Source organism: Ascaphus truei, chromosome 1 (genome assembly GCF_040206685.1).
Source record: "Ascaphus truei isolate aAscTru1 chromosome 1, aAscTru1.hap1, whole genome shotgun sequence".
In the NCBI taxonomy this organism is placed as follows: Eukaryota; Metazoa; Chordata; class Amphibia; order Anura; family Ascaphidae; genus Ascaphus; species Ascaphus truei.
This window is the reverse complement of record NC_134483.1, coordinates 180,946,417-180,965,734: the sequence shown is the minus strand read 5'-3', so window position 1 is coordinate 180,965,734 and position 19,318 is coordinate 180,946,417. Positions and strand designations below refer to the sequence as shown.

At 43.2% G+C, this 19,318-nt stretch overlaps 1 protein-coding gene across 3 annotated transcripts in view; it reads left to right on the top strand.

Annotated features, from left to right (window-relative positions):
• KIF27 (kinesin family member 27) overlaps positions 1–19,318 on the top strand; it is a 65,050-nt gene that overhangs the window by 19,696 nt on the left and 26,036 nt on the right. For all 3 annotated transcript variants that reach the window (XM_075598881.1, XM_075598885.1, XM_075598892.1), the window contains 5 exons: positions 2,795–2,976; positions 4,937–5,064; positions 9,423–9,578; positions 13,928–14,133; positions 15,462–15,659. In XM_075598881.1, coding sequence (XP_075454996.1) covers positions 2,795–2,976; positions 4,937–5,064; positions 9,423–9,578; positions 13,928–14,133; positions 15,462–15,659 — 870 coding nt within the window. The remainder of the gene's footprint in view (positions 1–2,794; positions 2,977–4,936; positions 5,065–9,422; positions 9,579–13,927; positions 14,134–15,461; positions 15,660–19,318) is intronic.

Below are 19,318 nucleotides of genomic sequence, written 5' to 3'. Positions count from 1 at the left end.
GACTCCCCATCACGTGCGCCGATACCGGAGAGGGGAAGCGTCGCGGGACTCCCCATCACGTGCGCCGCTACTGGAGAGGGGAAGCGGCGCGGGACTCCCCATCACGTGCGCCGCTACCGGAGAGGGGAAGCGCGGCGCGGGACTCCCCCTCACGTGCGCCGCTACCGGAGAGGGGAAGCGCGGCGCGGGACTCCCCCTCACGTGCGCCGCTACCGGAGAGGGGAAGCGCGGCGCGGGACTCCCCATCACGTGTGACGCTACCGGAGAGGGGAAGCGCGGCGCGGGACACCTGCCACTCTTGCCCCCCCCAGCTTCCCGAACTCACCTCCTGCCCCAGCCAGATGCCACGGGGTCAAGGTAAGTCACACACCGTCTCCCACCCACGCACTGTCACCCAGTCACCCACACACCCACCCAGTCACAGTCACTCACTCAGTCACCCACTCAGTCACTCACTCAGTCACCCACCCACTCAGTCACCCACCCACTCAGTCACCCACCCACTCAGTAACCCACCCACCCACTCACTTAGTCACCCAAAAAATCACTTAGTCACCCACCCACTCACTCAGTCACCCACCCACTCAGTCACCCACCCACTCACTCAGTCACCCACCCACTCACTCAGTCACCCACCCACACACCCACCCAGTCACCCACTCAGTCACCCACACACCCACCCAGTCACCCACCCAGTCACTTTCACCCAGTCACCCACTTTCACCCAGTCACCCACCCACCCACTCAGTCACCCACCCACTCAGTCACCCACTCACTCAGTCACCCACTCACTCAGTCACCCACTCAGTCACCCACCCACACACCCACCCAGTCACCCACCCAGTCACTTTCACCCAGTCACCCACTTTCACCCAGTCACCCACCCACTCAGTCACCCACCCACTCAGTCACCCACTCAGTTACCCACCCATTCAGTCACCCAGTCACCCATTCAGTCAGTCACCCATTCAGTCAGTCACCCAGTCACCCACCCATTCAGTCAGTCAGTCACCCACTCACCCACCCAGTCACCCACTCACCCACCCAGTCAGTCACCCACTCACCCACCCAGTCAGTCACCCACTCACCCACCCAGTCAGTCACCCACTCACCCACCCAGTCAGTCACCCACTCACCCACCCAGTCAGTCACCCACTCACCCACCCAGTCAGTCACCCACTCACCCACCCAGTCACCCACTCACCCACCCAGTCAGTCACTCACCCACCCAGTCAGTCACCCACCCACCCAGTCACCCATTCACCCACCCAGTCAGTCTCCCACTCACCCACCCAGTCAGTCTCCCACTCACCCACCCACCGACCCAACTCACCCACCCAACCACCGACCCAAAGTCACCCACTGACCCAAAGTCACCCACCCACTGACCCAAAGTCAAACCGACCCAAAGTCACCCACCCACCGACCCAAAGTCACACACCCACCGACCCAAAGTCACACACCCACCGACCCAAAGTCAAACCGACCCAAAGTCACCCACCCACCGACCCAAAGTCACCCACCCACCGACCCAAAGTCAAACCGACCCAAAGTCACCCACCCACTCAGTCACCCACCCACTCAGTCAAGTGTCACACACCCACCCAGTCACCCACACACTCAGTCAACTCAGTCACCCACCTAGCTGTCAAGGGGGGGGAAGCCTAACCCTGTCGTACGCCCCCCCAAAATTATATCCCGGGCAACGCCGGGTCTCTCAGCTAGTATTATATAAAATACAAAATATTACCAAATTTACACATGCTGATACAAAATGTGACTGTTTTTGCCCCAGGAAGCTTACAATCCTCTTGCTTTTTTTTGTTGTTTTTAACCCTTATTTATTAGCAGGATTTGTTACAATACAGTGAGATACATTTTCACTTATACAAAAAAAGTGATTTTATAGCGCTGGTGGTAACCACCAAGGGTTCCAAATCTCCATCCAATGTCTCCAATAGCCACACGTGACAGTGATACCAAATGTACATATATCGAGTACAAGTGCAACCTAAACCTCCTAAAAGTACCTTTTTGTAACCTTTATTTGTTACATTAACAGAGCAGTGCAAGATGGCAAAATACAAATACAAATATAAAATGCATATCATGCGCATACATCAGGTAAACGTTAAAGCCCTTTACAATCTATTGGTTAGGGGGGGAATTGACACTTGCCCATTGCCACTAGGATGGCACCACTGTAATAACCTTAGTTACAAAAATGTCACAAACTCAATAAGCTGGTTCACCAGGTGATAATTGTCAGGAGTGACAGAAATAATAGAATTCAAATAATATCAGGGATTAGGAAGTACTGTGAGAGCCTGGACAGGGTAAAAGTGTTTAATAGAAAAAAATTGCAGGTATTAAATAGGAATGATAACAATTTCAAGCCTTGCGAACATGTCATGTCTCCTCATCAGTTAGTATTTCTATCAGAGCAAGAGATCTGACTTGCCTTGTGATGGTGCTTCCTTTTATATTTATTTTTTTGCATCAATCAATAAACGTGTCACTCCACCTACTCCATGTATTGATTTTATTTGCTTTAACCAATCTGAACAGGAGAATCCCCCAGCCTTTGACACAAACTGTTGTGACTCAAAGATCTCCCTGGTTCCAGACACGATGTCAATATTTAGTGTTGCCCAGCAAGGTCTTTGCTTGCAAATCAGTCATTAAGGGTTATGTCATTAGAAAGCACTGATGGAATGTAAAAAAAATGAAGCATTGCACTGTACAGTCTTGTGTTCTACCCAAACTCCATGTTTCCTATCCATCTTCAAATAAGGTTCGAACAAGTCCACCTTCATACTCCCTGGAGCGAGTGGTGGCAGGATTCCGAACTCGTAGTCAGATGCTTCTGGATTTAATTGAAGAGCAGGATGAAGTTCTACATGACACGTTCTCAGACCAGAGTGAAGAGGAAGGAGACGAGAAGCATGAAGAGAAAAGGGAGAAATCACCATTTAGGTGAATACAGCTCCAATTGCTATGAACGAAAATATAACAAACAACGTCTAGGAAAAAGCCATAACTACTAGTAATGTCCACATTAATAGCTGCTGGTTCATATAATTGTTCCCATATAATAATTGGTTACAACCTGTCATATCAGTGACTAAAACAGCAATATTATAGGGACTTTACAAGTCTCCCTTCAATGTACTGCGTTTGTGGTTTTTTAATAAATCACAAACTGTGTCAGATGTTCTACTTATTACAACTAGGTCATGATCCCTACTGTGAAATGTTTGTTTAAAATATAATCATTAACCTCTTTGTTGCCAGGGAGGCTCACAACACAATTCTATATCTGGTGAAGAGGATGTTGACGACCGCAAATCCCCGTTGAAGTCTATAGGAATTTTAATTAAAAAAAGGTTTCAATGGTTGCTTTGGCATACACAGCATAGAATAAAGCCATTAGTATGGCAATGCATTGCAGATTTCTTTGTCAGTGAAAGAAATAAGTACAGTACAAGGGATAAACTTCTGGTATGCGTTGCCATAAAGTCATTCAAAATGACATCTAGTAAGTGTCCAGTGTCACACTGCATAGTGCCAACATATCCAGGGACAATACAAGATGCTTTCAAAAGAACTATTCATCCCAAGGGCAGTACAAACGGCACGGATCATCCCTTAAGGTTGGAGGAAAGCAGATTTCACCAGCAACAAATAAAAGTGGTGTTTACAGTAAGGGCAATTAAAATGTGGAAGTCATTACTCAGAGTCTATGATGGCAGATACAATAGATATCTTCAACAAAAAAAAAAAGGTTGGACATTTTTTTTAGAAAGGAAAGGCATACAGGGATATACCAGTTAAACATGGGAAGGATGTTGATCCGGGGAGAATCTGATTTAGCCATTTTTGGAGTCGGGAAGGAATTTATTCCCCTTATGAGATATCATCGGATATTGTTTCACTGGAGGTTTTTGTTTGCCATCGTCTGGATCAATATACAGTAAATATAGGATAAGTATTTGTCGTGTAAATGTAATCTACTATGTAACTATATTTGGAATGTGTGTAAAAGTTCTTGTCTGTGCTAAACTCAACATTACTTTTTTTTAAGTTTGTGAGGGCTCATTTAAATGTTGGTACCACTCACATTTGTATTTTTTGCTTCCTATGTGAGTGATCATCCATTATTTAATTGGTTTTAACTATGTCCTCAAAGAACCATACTGTGAAGTGTTCATCTGGAATTGGCAGAACAAAACGGTAGTCCAGAGGACTTGGTACAATAAAGTGAAAATAAATGTATCATAAATAAATAAAATGTTTCAATCCACAACTTGGACCATTTTGTGCTACCATTTCTGGATGAACACTTCGCAGCATTCAAAGCATCGGCTCAGGTGCGGGATGTGCACCCAAGGAATTACCTGTGAGAGTGAGTGCATCTTTTTTTCCTCTCTACACCCAAAGAACCATAGACACACCAGATTTTAGGAATGGCAAAGGAATTGACAAACAGGACAATACACTTGCACTACATATACCTAGAGAAGTCTCTATCAAGGCTAAATTGGTGCAATTCTAGGGCAAAAAAAAACATCTGATGTATCAATGAAAATAATCCCATTTAAATCAGTTAGATTTCTCCTTTGACATCTGGAGCAATGTTTGTGCCTCAGAATTGCTCCACTTTTGCCTTGATACATAGGCCCAGGAGTAAGGCTTGGTTGTTCTGGTGAGGGTTAAAAACTGCTGCTTTATTATTGCTTAATCAAATTGAACATTTTGGACACTTTAAAAAATTTTTTTTAATCATTTCACATTTTTGTGTCACTGTTCATATTTATCACGAAATGTAATGTAGCCCGTGTGTGTATGAAATGCCTTAGTCCCTCATCAGCACACAGCCTTGCAAAGGGACATATATGTCACCTTATAAACAGTACGCTTACCCTTTATATTTCAGTCGTTCTATCAATCGAACATGGACACGACAGCAGGCCCCAATGAGTGGAGATATAAACACCAGTGCAAGCCAAATAGCCAAGCCCCTCTCACACAATGAAGGCTTCTCACACACTGAGGCCTCCGCAGGTAAGGATACAAAGACGCAAGTAACATAATACACATTGCATTGATGTTTGAGCAGGATTACAATATGCCCAGGCCATGTGAATTCTCCATAGCATAGAACTGCTAATCTCTATTCACTTTAGACTTCACTAGCAGAATTGGTGAAATACGTGGAATGAAAGAGCTGTCCACATTCACCACAAATGCTTCTCTTCCAATCTATTAAGACTTAAAATAGTTTTATTTTAAAAAAATCATTGCAGGCTTTTCCTTCAATGGAGAGTTTAAAAACTCTTCTTGTAACAGTTTGGGGACTTTGGGCCTTATTCAATATTGTCAGAGGTGAACATTCAGGCCTGACTGAAGGTTTAGGTGGCACTTGTACTCGATATATGTATACTTGGTGTCACTGTCACGTGTGGCTATTGGAGACATTGAATGGAGATGTGTAACCCTCGGTTACCACCAACCCAATAAAATCACAGGCTCCAGTCTGTCACAGTAGCCATCCATTAATGTAAAACACAATTTGCACACGGTGGTCGCCTCTTGCAGATAGAGTATTGCCAGGTGGATTTTAATGTGGTAACTATTAGTCTCAGAATATCAGAGGCTTTAGTTTGCTGCAATAACAATTATATGTATCACACTGTTTGTATTCCATCTTGGTATTCTATGATTGATCACAGTGCATGGGGCATAACCCATGTTTATTTTATTTCATTGTGAAGCGTATTCCGGCCAGTATCAGACATAGTATACAGGTCCCCTCACCATAGAGTTTAACATTGGACCTCCCTACTATTTTATTTTTTAGTAATTGGGAGTTGATTAGTATAAGGACAGTTTGTCTTTTATATACTAATGCCATTGATATAACAGTACTCTATGGGGGGTACTTCCTAATGAACCCATTAGAGGTTTACTGCCTCTCTTTTGCGCTATATAGGTTTTTACTATGTGATATTATTAAAATGTGTTTGTTTTATCAGTGGAGGTTGAGTGCATCTATAGGGATTCTCTCTTCCCCTCTGTGCTCCACATATATGTATTCCCTGATGGCACCCGTCCAGTATGTGTATTGTATGTCTGTGTATTGTATGTCTTTATTTATATAGCGCCAAAATTGTACTCGGCGCTTCACAAAGAATACAGTACAGGGAATTATAATACAATAAGTGCAGCAAAAATCAGACAATAGGAAAGGAAATCCCTGCCCAAAGAGCTTACAATCTAAGAGGTTTGTGGGGAAACTTACACAGAGAGAGCAGGTGAGGGAATAAGTGCTGTAGATGGCCACAAAGGGTGGTATAACATAATACCACAATGGGTGGCCACAATGGGTGGTATAAGTGACTGTGGGACAGTAGCCATGAGTGCAGGCTATTGGGATGCTTGATTTGTGCGGCAAGTTTTAAGGTTAGTCAGTGTTAAATGAAATGGTTAACACCATTTACAGGGGAAGAGATGGCAGGGAGACGGGGGTAAGATCAGGTGTGTATGTCTGGGTTCAGGCTTAGGGGAGATCCCCAGCAGCAGGACGGAGTAGATAGAGGGTGTGAATGGAGGATTTGTGTGGGTGTTTTTTTTATTGAGGGGTAAAGAAGTTGTTGGGAGAGAGGTGTATAAATAATGGTGCAGTGGGGAGTGGAGAAGTTGGAGAGACAGAGATGTTAACAAAGGAGTGAGGAAACAGTAAGCAGAAAAAGAATAGGGAGGGCATAGTGAGATACTCTGCTCACTCCACCGAAACAGCCCTCACCAAAATAACTGACGACCTCCATGCTGCCAAAGACAGAGGTCATTACACTCTGCTCATATTACTCGACCTCTCTGCAGCATTTGACACCGTGGACCACCCTCTTCTCCTCCACATTCTCCATACTCTAGGTATTCGGAACAAAGCTCTATCCTGGTTCTCATCCTACCTCTCCCATCGTACTTTTAGTGTCTCTTCTGCTAACACCTCCTCCTCCTCTATTGATCTCTCTGTGGGGGTACCCCAGGGCTCTGTCCTGGGACCTCTTCTCTTTTCTCTGTACACACTCTCTCTAGGTGACCTAATAACATCTTTTGGGTTTAAATATCACCTCTATGCCGACGACACACAAATATACCTTTCAACACCTGACCTTACACCTGCTGTACAAACCAAAGTTTCTGAATGTCTCTCTGCTATATCATCCTGGATGGCCCTCCGACGCCTTAAACTCAACATGGCTAAAACAGAGCTCCTCATACTTCCTCCCAAACCTGGCCCTACTACCTCCTTCCACATTACTGTTGGAACTACGATCATTCACCCAGTAGCCCAAGCACGCTGCCTAGGGGTCACACTCGACTCCTCTCACATTCGCCCCTCACATTCAAAACATTTCTAAAACTTGTCGCTTTTTCCTCCGCAATATAACTAAGATACGCCCTTTCCTCTGTTGTTCGACTGCTAAAACTCTGACTCAGGCCCTCATTCTCTCCCGTCTTGATTACTGTAACCTCCTGCTGTCCGGCCTTCCTGCCTCTCACCTGTCTCCCCTACAATCTATCCTAAATGCTGCTGCCAGAATCACTCTACTCTTTCCTAGATCTGTCTCAGCATCTCCCCTCATGAAATCCCTCTCCTGGCTTCCGATCAAATCCCGCATCTCACACTCCATTCTTCTCCTCACTTTTAAAGCTTTACATTCTTCTGCCCCTCCTTACATCTCATCCCTAATTTCTCGGTATGCACCATCCAGACTCTTGCGTTCTTCTCAAGGATGTCTTCTTTCTACCCCCTTTGTATCTAAAGCCCTCTCCCACCTTAAACCTTTTTCACTGACTGCCCCACACTTCTGGAATGCCCTTCCCCTCAGTACCCGACTAGCACCCTCTCTATCCACCTTTAAGACCCACCTTAAGACACACTTGCTTAAAGAAGCATATGAATAGCACTGTGGATATTCTAAACACGATACATAATGCTTGGCCCCCTGCAGACGCACTTACCAGAACTCCCTCCTACTGTCTCTGTACGTTCTCCCTACCTACCAATTAGACTGTAAGCTCCTCGGGGCAGGGACTCCTCTTCCGAAATGTTACTTTTATGTCTAAAACACTTATTCCCATGATCTGTTATTTATATTATCTGTTATTTATTTGATTACCACATGTATTACTACTGTGAAGCGCTATGTACACTAATGGCGCTATATAAATAGACATACAATACAATAGATACAGGAGGAGAGACTGGCCAGTTATTGGAGGATAGGAAGAGTACAAAGAATCACAGCTTTTAGAAAGTAAAGTTCTCACAGTTGTAAAGTTGTTGTTCAGAGTTCAGATGCTCCTCAATCTTCACCTCCAATTTCAACTCCAAGATTAACTCTGCTACACATTTTGATGTTACACAGCGATATGGCTCACAGCCAAAGAATCCTGCCTTAAGTATGCTAAAACACAGCCACATTGACTAATAATTAAGGGAGGGGTCTGCCTAATCAACAGACACACCAAATTGTTAATTACATTTAAGGATCTTGCAAAATTGATAGTAGAATCCAGTTCACACATACCAATATTAATACATTTTAAAATCTGTAGCAATTGCTAGTAGAATCCAGTTCACACATACCTGTTTGAAGAAATAAGTCAGAATGTTAGTCCAGATATTCAGAATGCATCCATGATTAAAGATATAGAAAGAAAACATCCAGGGATTATAACTCCAAGATTAACTCTGCTACACACTTAAATGTTACAAATGTTCGCTGTGTAACATCAAAGTGTATTACAGGCTTACCCCGCATTAACATACGCAATGGGACCGGAGCATGTATGTAAAGCGAAAATGTACTTAAAGTGAAGCACTACCTTTTTCCCACTTATCGATGCATGTACTGTACTGCAATCATCATATACGTGCAGAACTGATGTAAATAACGCATGTGTAACAGGCTCTATAGTCTCCCTGCTTGCACACAGCTTCGGTGCAGGTAGGGAGCTGGTATTGCTGTTCAGGACGTGCTGACAGGCGCATGCGTGAGCTGCCGTTTGCCTATTGGGCGATATGTACTTACTCGTGAGTGTACTTAAAGTGAGTGTCCTTAAACCGGGGTATGCCTGTATATCAAGCTGAGCAGGGTTGTTTTGCATAAACATGTTAACACACACTACACACAACACACATATTAAAGAAAATGTGCAATTTTGACGTGGAGATATTTACTATTGCAGCCACAGCAATATTTTTTTGCATTTGGGCAACATTGGCTTATCACTACATAAGAAGAATTTACAGGGGAAGGTATTTTCATGCAATAATAATCATTTTTAGATGGTTCACCCGTGTGTTTTTTGGCCGCCATGCCTTCCTTTTTCTTTGACCTTTCTTGTATCAGGCACAGCCATGGAATCTCTTCGGGAAAGTCGAGTGCTGAATATGAAGAAACTAAAAAGCTCTGAAATCCGGCTGGTACAGGCCAAACAGAAGATGAGGGAGCTTACACTCAATATCAAAATGAAAGAGGAACTTATTAAAGAGCTAGAAAAGACAGGTAAAGATTTATTGTATCGCCCTTATTGATCTGTGCATCAAAAGCTGGCAAGAGGTAACCGTTCTGATGGAAAACCTGGTTGAAGCCAGGTCATGTGTACTGTTCAACATACAGGCTAGAAAATGTCACTGAAAAAGAAAGTGTTCAGGTCAGAACTTAAATGCGCCTATCCAGTAAATATATCAGTGCCTGGATGGCCTTCTGCCCAATGCACAACAACATTTTTATTAATATTGGCGGTGTACATTCAAGCTTTTTCTACTCAGGCCATATAAGGAATGTTTGCTTGTAAATCTATGGGCTGTTCTAATGACCACAGTAATGTCGTTGCCATAAAACTGTAATAGTATTGGACATGGACTTAGATAAAATTCCGCTGTGGACTATTTAATGCAGGGTAGTTGTCATTTGTATAACAATCTTAATTGATCTGTTTAGTAATAAGAAGAAATCTATATGCGCGTGTGTTTTACATTATCACATACGGCATGCCTGTGAGCACGTGACCTTTTCACCTTACGCAAAGCTCCCTCAAATGAACAATATCTCCCCTCATTCAGTCCCAATATACCATCTGTCACAAACAGCACACAAGTGAGCACGTTACTTATATATGCAACCAGGGTTAATACACACGGCTACCCTAGCCAACTCACCTTTTTCCTGCACAAGGTACTTCAAATTAGTTCATATTTAAATTAAAATACAATGCTTAGCTTACATAAAAAATATTAGAACAGACAGTTCTAATAAATCAGACAGGTTTCCTAAAACAAAAGGGTAAACATAGCAGAATTCTCTTTACGTTTCCACATTCATAAGTTCTTCCCAGAGAGGTCACTGGCGTAGAAAAGATGATTATTTGCGTGTCTGATCCCAAACGTACACCTGTTGAATTGTAATTTTTTATTCAAACATGCCCACATTTATGCCCAGACCACCATGCATTGCAACACACACAAAACCCACCCCTAATGTAAATACACTACTTGGTTGACATTTACAATTTGAAAGAAAAAAAACCATTGTCTTGCGACATTTAAATGTAGCCAATGTGGATGAATATATAAAAAGCCTCATAACTTTGTGGCCGTAATACTTAAACACATGTGAGTCATATCAATATGTTTATGCGAGTTTGCTGAATGCAACAATACTAATGTTGACTGACTTGCTCCTACGCTTGGGCGACAAATGGATATCTGTCCCTTGCCACCTCCTAAACATGAAGGGTTTGGCCTTGTTGCATCCGTCTCCTTGCAATGATTACAAATATCTAAACGTTATACTTCAGAATAGGTGTTGGATCCAGGATTCTGCATTTCATATCTTTTGAACGGTAGGGTTAGTCACGTCGCACTCTGTAGAACCAGCACTTCCAGGAATGCTTTTCAAGAGGTATTTAAAAGGGTCCATTGATTTTTAGTTTCAGGGTAGTCATATTTCAATCTTATATCTGGCAAAAAAATATGTTCTTATCTCTAGATTCTATCAGCCCTATACATTAGGCCTGGTCTCGGGTTTAACAGGCCATTAAAGCAATTCTTGGATTATATTTTTTTAAGACAATTTGTAACCAACGTTGACCCCCTGAAGTACCAGATTGATTACAATACTTGATATATCCTGCCATTTGTATTAGACATAAACCATAATTCAGTGTTGTTCGTTTATAGGGTCTTTTAATTGCTTTTCCAGTTATTTGGTGTCTGTGTGTTTTTTTTCCCCAAACATCTATTTCCTTTTAAAGGAATTGTAGAAATAAACAAATATATGAGGAGAGGATGGAAATGCTAAGGAGAAAAACTGTAGAGGAAAAAGTCATTTTAGTTTTTGCCGTTTTAGTTGTAGTTTTTTAGCAGACACTTGTACATCCTGATCAGAAAAAAAAGTGACCCCTTTTTGTTTTTCGTCATATTTTATATATTTCTCGCTCAATCCCCATGAGGTGATCATGCCGTCATCAATTCCCAAAAATATGTATTAGTTTATCAAATAATCCTTAAATGTAGTAATCTACTGTGGCAGACCTGTAATTGCACATATTTCCATGAACATTTTGTGATTTGTCTGCAAGATATGATGATATTGTCTTCCCCTTCGTATAAACCGTTCATTCAGTGTAAGGTACTTTGGTGCTACTTTGTTGGAGATCTTTCTGTATTCCAAATAGGTGGTGTTAGCCAGTATTCTGTGTTTGCATCTGAGGGGGTGTGAAGTGGTGTCTGCATTTGGGGGTAACTGTCTCAGGGGGGGTCTAGTGGTGTTTATATCTGGGGGATGGATAGTGGTATTTGCATCGGGGGTAGAGGGGTGTTTTGTATCTGAGGGTGTGTGTAGTGGTGTCTGCATCTGGGGGGGGTTATATTGTATTGGGGGGGTTGTGTGGGAGGGGTAATTGTATGGGTATTGGGGGGTACCAGGGGAGGAGGGAGAGGGGGAAAGAGTGAGAAACGAAGGGGGAAAGAAATACAGAAGTGAAAATGGAGGGCTTGCGAGGCCGCAGACGGAAGGGCCAGCACCAACACGGTTTGAGAGGGGGGGGCAAGCTTTAGTCCTCGGCCCCAGGAAACTTGTCTTCGGCCCTGGCCACGGCAACCCTGATGTCGACAGACACTGCTCAATCTCCGGAACGCCACCAGGTCGCGCTGTGCTGCCTGAGTGTTTCCTGAGACTCTACCATCATTTCCTCGGCAATGCACAATACCGTACTGAGCAGGCTCTACGTTATATACCAACAGTTAACCCCTTCATGTCAGATTTAATCAAGTGTAAAAACCAAACAAGAAATAACTGTATTTTTCTCCTAGAACAAGTGGGGAAATAGAAATTCTTACCGCACTCCTTCCATAAATCTCAGTGGGTTTTTTCCAAATCATGATGTTTTGGTGCCGGCTATAGAGAATGGCCGGGATCTCCCTCCGATATCAGAAAGGTAGTCATAAAATACACATTTTCTCTAAATCGCTGCACAGCTGTGAAATTTCACCTCAGCAAGGGGTTATCCCCCGAAACATTGTGTGTTTGGTGATGAAGTCTGCAGAATAAAATGTTAGAAGATTCGGTTATCCTTGCATGAACAGTGCGGCGATTTACAGGAAATTTGTATGTTATGATCACGTCTGATGGCGGAGGGAGATCCCGGCCATTCTCTGTAGCCGGCACCAATACATGATTTGAAAAAAAGCATTGAAATTTATGGAAGCAGTGCGTTAAGCATTTCTATTTCACCACTTGTTCTAGGAAGAAAATAGTAATTTCTTGTTAGATTTAAACAAGTGAAAGAATCAGACATGATAGGGGTTAACTGTTTGTATATAAGTTAAAGTAGACTGCTTGGTACTGTATTGTGCATTGCCCCGAGGAAATGAGGGTAGATCTGCACGAAACGCGTAGGCAGCACCATACGACCTGGTGGAGTTCCGTAGATTGAGCGGTGTCTGGCGTCATCACGGTCACAGTGGTTACTGGAAGCCAGAAGTTCAAACAGAAAAGTGGCAATTGGCGGGATCAGAGGCGGCGACCGACAAACAGGACACGACCGTAAAGGGATCCAGTGAAGAACTCACATAAGCATGGATATTTTTTGTTTGTGAGTACATGTCTGAACCTAACACATAATAATATAAGAAGCTTTGCTTACTTTTTTTGCCAAGTTACGTGTAACTTTTTTAATTTACAAATGTACTTGTTTGTCAAGATACACATATATAAAGATTGTGTGCATCAACCCCGCCATGTGAAAATATAAAAATTAAATAGAAGTACCAGCACATTTTCATATTGTCTGTCAACATGCCGTTTCCCTTGAACCCCCAAACACTTAGGGGTCTATATATCAAAGTCTCTCGGCTGTAAACTGTTGCAAGAGATTGCACCAGATTTATCAAAGATAAGGCGTTTTATTCAAAGCAAAGGGAATTTTGCCTTTAATAAACCTGGTGCAATTTTCTTGCATTGGGTTTGCCCAGTTTTGCAGCCAGACAACTTTGATACATTAATCCACACATTAAACCCGTTCACTACCGGAATCGGGAACAAACTGCTGAATGCTCTCTAGTGTAAGGCGTCTAACTGCAGGGAAAGCACTAGTGTTTTGCCCTTTCACTGCCAGAGGGGCTAGCAACGCATTGCTATGTGCATTGTTGTCCCACCATAGCATTATCGGGGATAAGAAACAAAATGTATTTTTTAAATATATGTACCACGGGAGTGATGCAGTATGTGTGCTATGAAAATTATCTGAACAGAGCTCACGTCAATGCAGATCTCTTAAATACTGTAAAGAATGAGAACTAATGCAGTGGTTTTGGTACCTATGTAAAGATGTATCAATGTGTTGGTTTAAGGTAACGATGCCCACTCGGTGAACAGGCAGTATTCTCTGAAGATTTCTCAACTGGAACAAGAGTCTGAACAGGCTAAAACAGAGCTGTCCGAAGCACAGAAGCAGCTGCAGGAGCTGGAGAACAAAGAACTGAGGGACATTGCACAGAAACCTAAGTTACAGAAAGATTCCCGCAAGAAAATGGATGCTGCAAATCTAAAAGTGCAGGTACATTAAACAATTGTAGTTGCATACAGGCATACCCCGCATTAACATACGCAATGGGACCAGAGCATGTATGTAAAGCGAAAATGTACTTAAAGTGAAGAAGTACCTTTTTTCAACTTAACGATGCATGTACTGTACTGCAATCGTCATATACGTGCATAACTGATGTAAATAACACATTTGTAACATGCTCTATAGTCTCCTCGCTTGCGCACAGCTTCGGTACAGGTAGGGAGTCGGTATTGTTGTTCAGGACGTGCTGACAGGTGCATGCGTGAGCTGCCGTTTGCCTATTGGACGACATGTACTTACTCGCGAGTGTACTTAAAGTGAGTGTCCTTAAAGTGGGGTATGCCTGAATTACATATTTTACACCATGGTAGCAGTGCCACACAACATAAATATCGCTAATGACATGAAACTCTCTGACCTTGTAAAATGAAGGCTGCCTGTTCCAGCTACGTCTGTCCTGATGTCCTATTTAGATTTCTGTCGCCCCTTCCTCCCCCACCACCTTTTTATTATTATTAACATTACTTTGCTATCTGCCTTTTTGCACGTTTGTTCCATATTTTAAGCGTTAAGTGATTGGTTATTGCTAGAAATGGCAACACTTGTTTAGGGTTGCCAGGTGGCTAATCCAAAATACTGGACACAATGGTAAAAGGTGCGATACTCGAGAGACACACACACCCTTCCGCTCCATGCTTGCCTCCTCTTCTTGGCCCCACCCCCAGGCTCCTGACACCACCTCCTGATTGGCTGCATTATCCAGCAGTGGCTAATCAGGATGGAGGAAGCTACCCAGCCCGCTAGCAACAGCCGTGCTCGGGGAAATCCCACAGCTCCACAAGCCGGTCAGGTCACTATGTCCGGAGAGGTAATACCGGACACATGCATGTCCAGTATTAGCTCTAATTATTCTACCGGACAGAGTGTCCAAATACAGGACAGTCCGGGTCAATACTGGACACCTGGCAACCCTACGCTGTGCCGCTTTGTAAACACCTACTATTAATTTGTTGACAACTTGCTAGATTTAAGTGCCTTAAAAAGAAAAGTAAGATTATGATCTGAAGATATGGAAATACCTTTATGAAACCTGTCAACACTCCCTGCAGGGGTAATCTATAAAGAACGACATTTATCTCACCTTTACGATTTTTATGCTACAGATGAAATATTTCTCACATTTTGTCCCACCATTTTCTTCCAGTTAAAAATATTTTACTTACATTGATGAATGTAGCTGTCTAACCATGAAACGGTGTTCCCATTATCCACCCTCCATCTGTTGAGTGTGGTTTCTGTGCTGTACCTCACCTCAGGTGATACAGAAAAAACAACAGGACACCAAGAAGCTAGCATCCTTCTCTGTACAGAATGAGAAGCGAGTGGCAGAGCTTGAACGAAACGTGGATCACATGCGCCAACAACAGGCCCAGCAGCAAAGAAAGCTGCGTGAAGAAGCTGAGAAAAAGAAAAAACTGGAGGCAGAGATCCAAAAGGACCAGCAACAAATCAAAGTAAGAGGGGGATGGAGAGGGGTAGGGTGTAGTGATACGATAACTTTTATTTATGTTTGCATGGCTTCTGGGACGTGCAAAACACACCACGTACAGACTACAGTGTAGTAGAATAGAGCAACACTCTGACAAAAATGGATTCTAATAGGCCAGGAATTATTCAATGGTTGCAACCAAATGTTTATTTTGGAGACAAAATGTTCTGTAATTATTACTGATAAGTAATCAAGCAGGCAGATATTATAGGCTTCATTGTGCGTGTCGTATATCTCCAATTAAAGAAATACTTCTGCTCAGAAAGATAAAGGAGTTTGTGTCTCACTGTGCAAGAAAGGGAATGGCAAACCGTTTTTAATAACAAAACTGAGACCAGATTCTTAACCATGTGAATCGCTTTTGGGATTCCATCTTAAAACTGTAATTTGTAATTACTCTGAACATTTATTTTCACCAATACTGTGACTCCGTAATACAGAGTTATTCACTTCATCAATGTTTTATCTTTTGTCTGGTTTATCAAAATGGTCTTGAAAATATAATGAATTCAACGGTTGTTGCAAACCAACAGCTGGCACATTCTGGCACAGGGTAAGAAGTCGTCCGATTATGACAACTTCTGTTAAGATAGATAAGAGGGGGCGCAAGCGTGACGTCACTGCAGATGCATGTTTCCAAAAGTTAAGTGACAAAGGCGCTCCAACGCTGAATCCCTTCAATATTTTGATATATGCAATGAGCAAATGAACAGGATAGGACAATGGGGTAGATAGAATGATGTATGCAGTAAAGTCTCCAGACGGACCGATAATCCCTGAAGGGTAAGATATGAGGTTAAAAAACCCCAGTCAAACCCTCATTGGGATGGTTCCTGGACTCACAATGAGTATTCTCAGACAAATAAAGAATAATACTCACAAATGCCCTTTTTCCAATGTCCTGATAGGCGTGCAGCCAAGTGAGGAGATGCTGATCTTGGAGAACAAAGGGAGAAGATTAGCTCACAGCCAAGAGTGGGTCCCAAACAATTGTGTTAAAAAATCTTCTTTATTGATCCATCCTAAAAGTGGAGGTAAACACCCTCCTACGCGTTTCGTGTAAAATACATATACATAAAATAAAAATACTCCTTGATAAAGTGTATTTTACACAAAACGCATAGTAGGGTGTTTACCTCCACTTTTAAGATGGATCAATAAAGAAGATTTTTTAACACACTTGGCTGTGCGCTAGTCTTCTCCCTTTGTTCTCCAAGAGCAGATGCATGTTTGCTAGGATAGCTCTGTGCACTCCGCCATTATAGGACATTATAACCCCTGATCGGCACCTTTTTTGCGATCCGCGGACTTCAGCAGCAGATGGGGGAAGCAGCGGAGATGCCCCTCAAGAAGGACGGGAAGCCTGAGACCCCAGATCTTTCCCGTTTCGGCCAGGTACAGTCGACGACGGCCCGAAAATAAAAAAAACAAAGATGGTGCCGATGGGAGCGTGTAGCGCCAGCCCCAGACAGAGGGGAAGACTGCTGGACCAGAGGGAAGAGGCTCTTGAGAGATGGGCAATGCTGAGAAACTCCGCAAACAAATACACAGCAGGAAAAGACTCAGAGATGAAAGCTGCTGCTGAGAGTCACTGCAGAGGGAGACAGTGATTACAAAGCAGGATCTTCAGTTCATGCTTAGAGAAATGCACGAGTATTTTCAGTGAGGTCTGGACAGAGTGGTAACAGTATTTAAGGCAGAAGTTTATTCACTGGCTAAGAGAACCATGGAGCTGGAAAACAAAATGGATGTTGCCTTATAAAACCAGGTAAATACTGATGAGGAGGTCCTGTGTCTCAGTGAAGAGATGAGAGCAATGTCAGATGGTATGGATGATCTTGAGAACAGGGAACGAAGGCAGAATCTACGAATCCGCCACATCCCAGAGTCAGTGTATGTGCAAGTCTTGCAGTCATACCTTTTTAAAAGACTCTTTCTGTCAATTGATCCCCCACTACAAGACAATGAACTTATGATGGACAGAGCTCACAGAGCGTTGGGTCCGAGATTTGTCGATCCTAAACGAAGCAGAGATGTGGTTCTAAGGCTCCATCAATATGGGACCAAGGAAAATATTATAAAGGGTTGCAGAAATGGAGGCTCAATTGAATTTGAAAATGACTCTATCCAGATCTTCCAGGACCTATCCAAGCTGACAATAGATCGACAAAGAGGACTGGGCCCGGTGACAGCGATACTTCAGGAAAAGGGGATTCAGTATCGGTGGGCCTTCCCATCCCGTCTTATAGTTAACCATGAAGGCAAACAAATCTTGCTTCGTTATCCTGAGGAATCTGCTCTTTTCGTAACTTTTCCTAGCTTTAAATCTGGCCCCCAAGAATAGATCAGTTCGGCAACGAGGATCTCCTGGTGAGAACACAGAGGATGAACGACCGACCGAGGGGGCGATGGCCCAGAGATGAAAGAGTCAAGACCGGCTGTGTTTTTGGAGGGGTCCTGGTGAGTTCCCCTGAGTTGGGTTCTGCGGCGGTATCCCTTGCCTATGGGCCGGCAACACGTGATAGCCCAAAGAAATCTATGTTGGAACTGAAGCTTTATTTCTCTTCTCTCTACTTTCTCCCCTTTTCCCTTTTTATGTTTTTTATATTTTACTATAGGGACAGTTTTATCCGTGATCTTAAGTCTACTGCCCACTGTCTGAGTGCTGGTCTGTTGATGATATGGAAGCTGATGAATGAATGGATTGGGGGCCCGGGTGGTGGGTGAGTGGGCCTTGGCCCAAAAATTATGGAGCAACAGAGTGTTTTTTGGGGGGTTGGGCACCACACTGGCCCCCAGGTTACAGACATAAGAACGATAAGGTCTATTGAAGGACAAGAGCAATTCCTACCCGAAATTAATCAGATTGTCTACACCTATAGTCATATCATAGTAGGAAAAGCTACATATGTTTCTGTTCCACAATAGGTTGGAATTGTTGTATTTCTTAAGCTTCTATATTCTGACCAAGCTATGGTGTAGGTGCGATCAGGAGGACAAGAGTAGCAGGGGGCGGCGTGTGTGGAGTGGGAGGGAGACCCGCATGCCCAATGCCAGGGTGCCTCCAGTAGGGCCATATGCCCGCCAGACCATGTAGGGTCTGGCCTCAAAATTGGGATGAGTGGTTGGTTATACTCATCTTACTTTATAATTTAATTTTCGTTGTTGTTGTTTTTTCCCAAGTTCCCACAGTGGGAAAGTTCCCTCCCTTTTTTTTTTCTTTTCTTTTTTTTTTTTCTTTCCCCCCCCATTTGTCCACCAAACTATTAAAGTTTTTCGAGCATAACTTTCACATGAGAGAGATATGACACTGCGAAAGTCAAGTGCCATTGAAATTAGTGTCCCTGAATGTTACGGGTCTGAATAGTAATGGTAGACTGGCCCTAAAAGAATTTGGGAAACTGAAAGCAGATATTATTTTTCTGCAAGAGACGCAATTCGACAACCAGGAACCCCCAAACACTTTCAGCAGGACATACCCTGTAGCATTTCATTTGTCTTTTACTAGTAAGAAAAGGGGGTTGCGATTTTGATAAAACAGGATATCCCCTTCCAGACATTGGAGGTTAAAAGAGACCAAGGAGGGAGGTCACTTGTGGTCCATGGTCTTCTCTCAGGCTTACA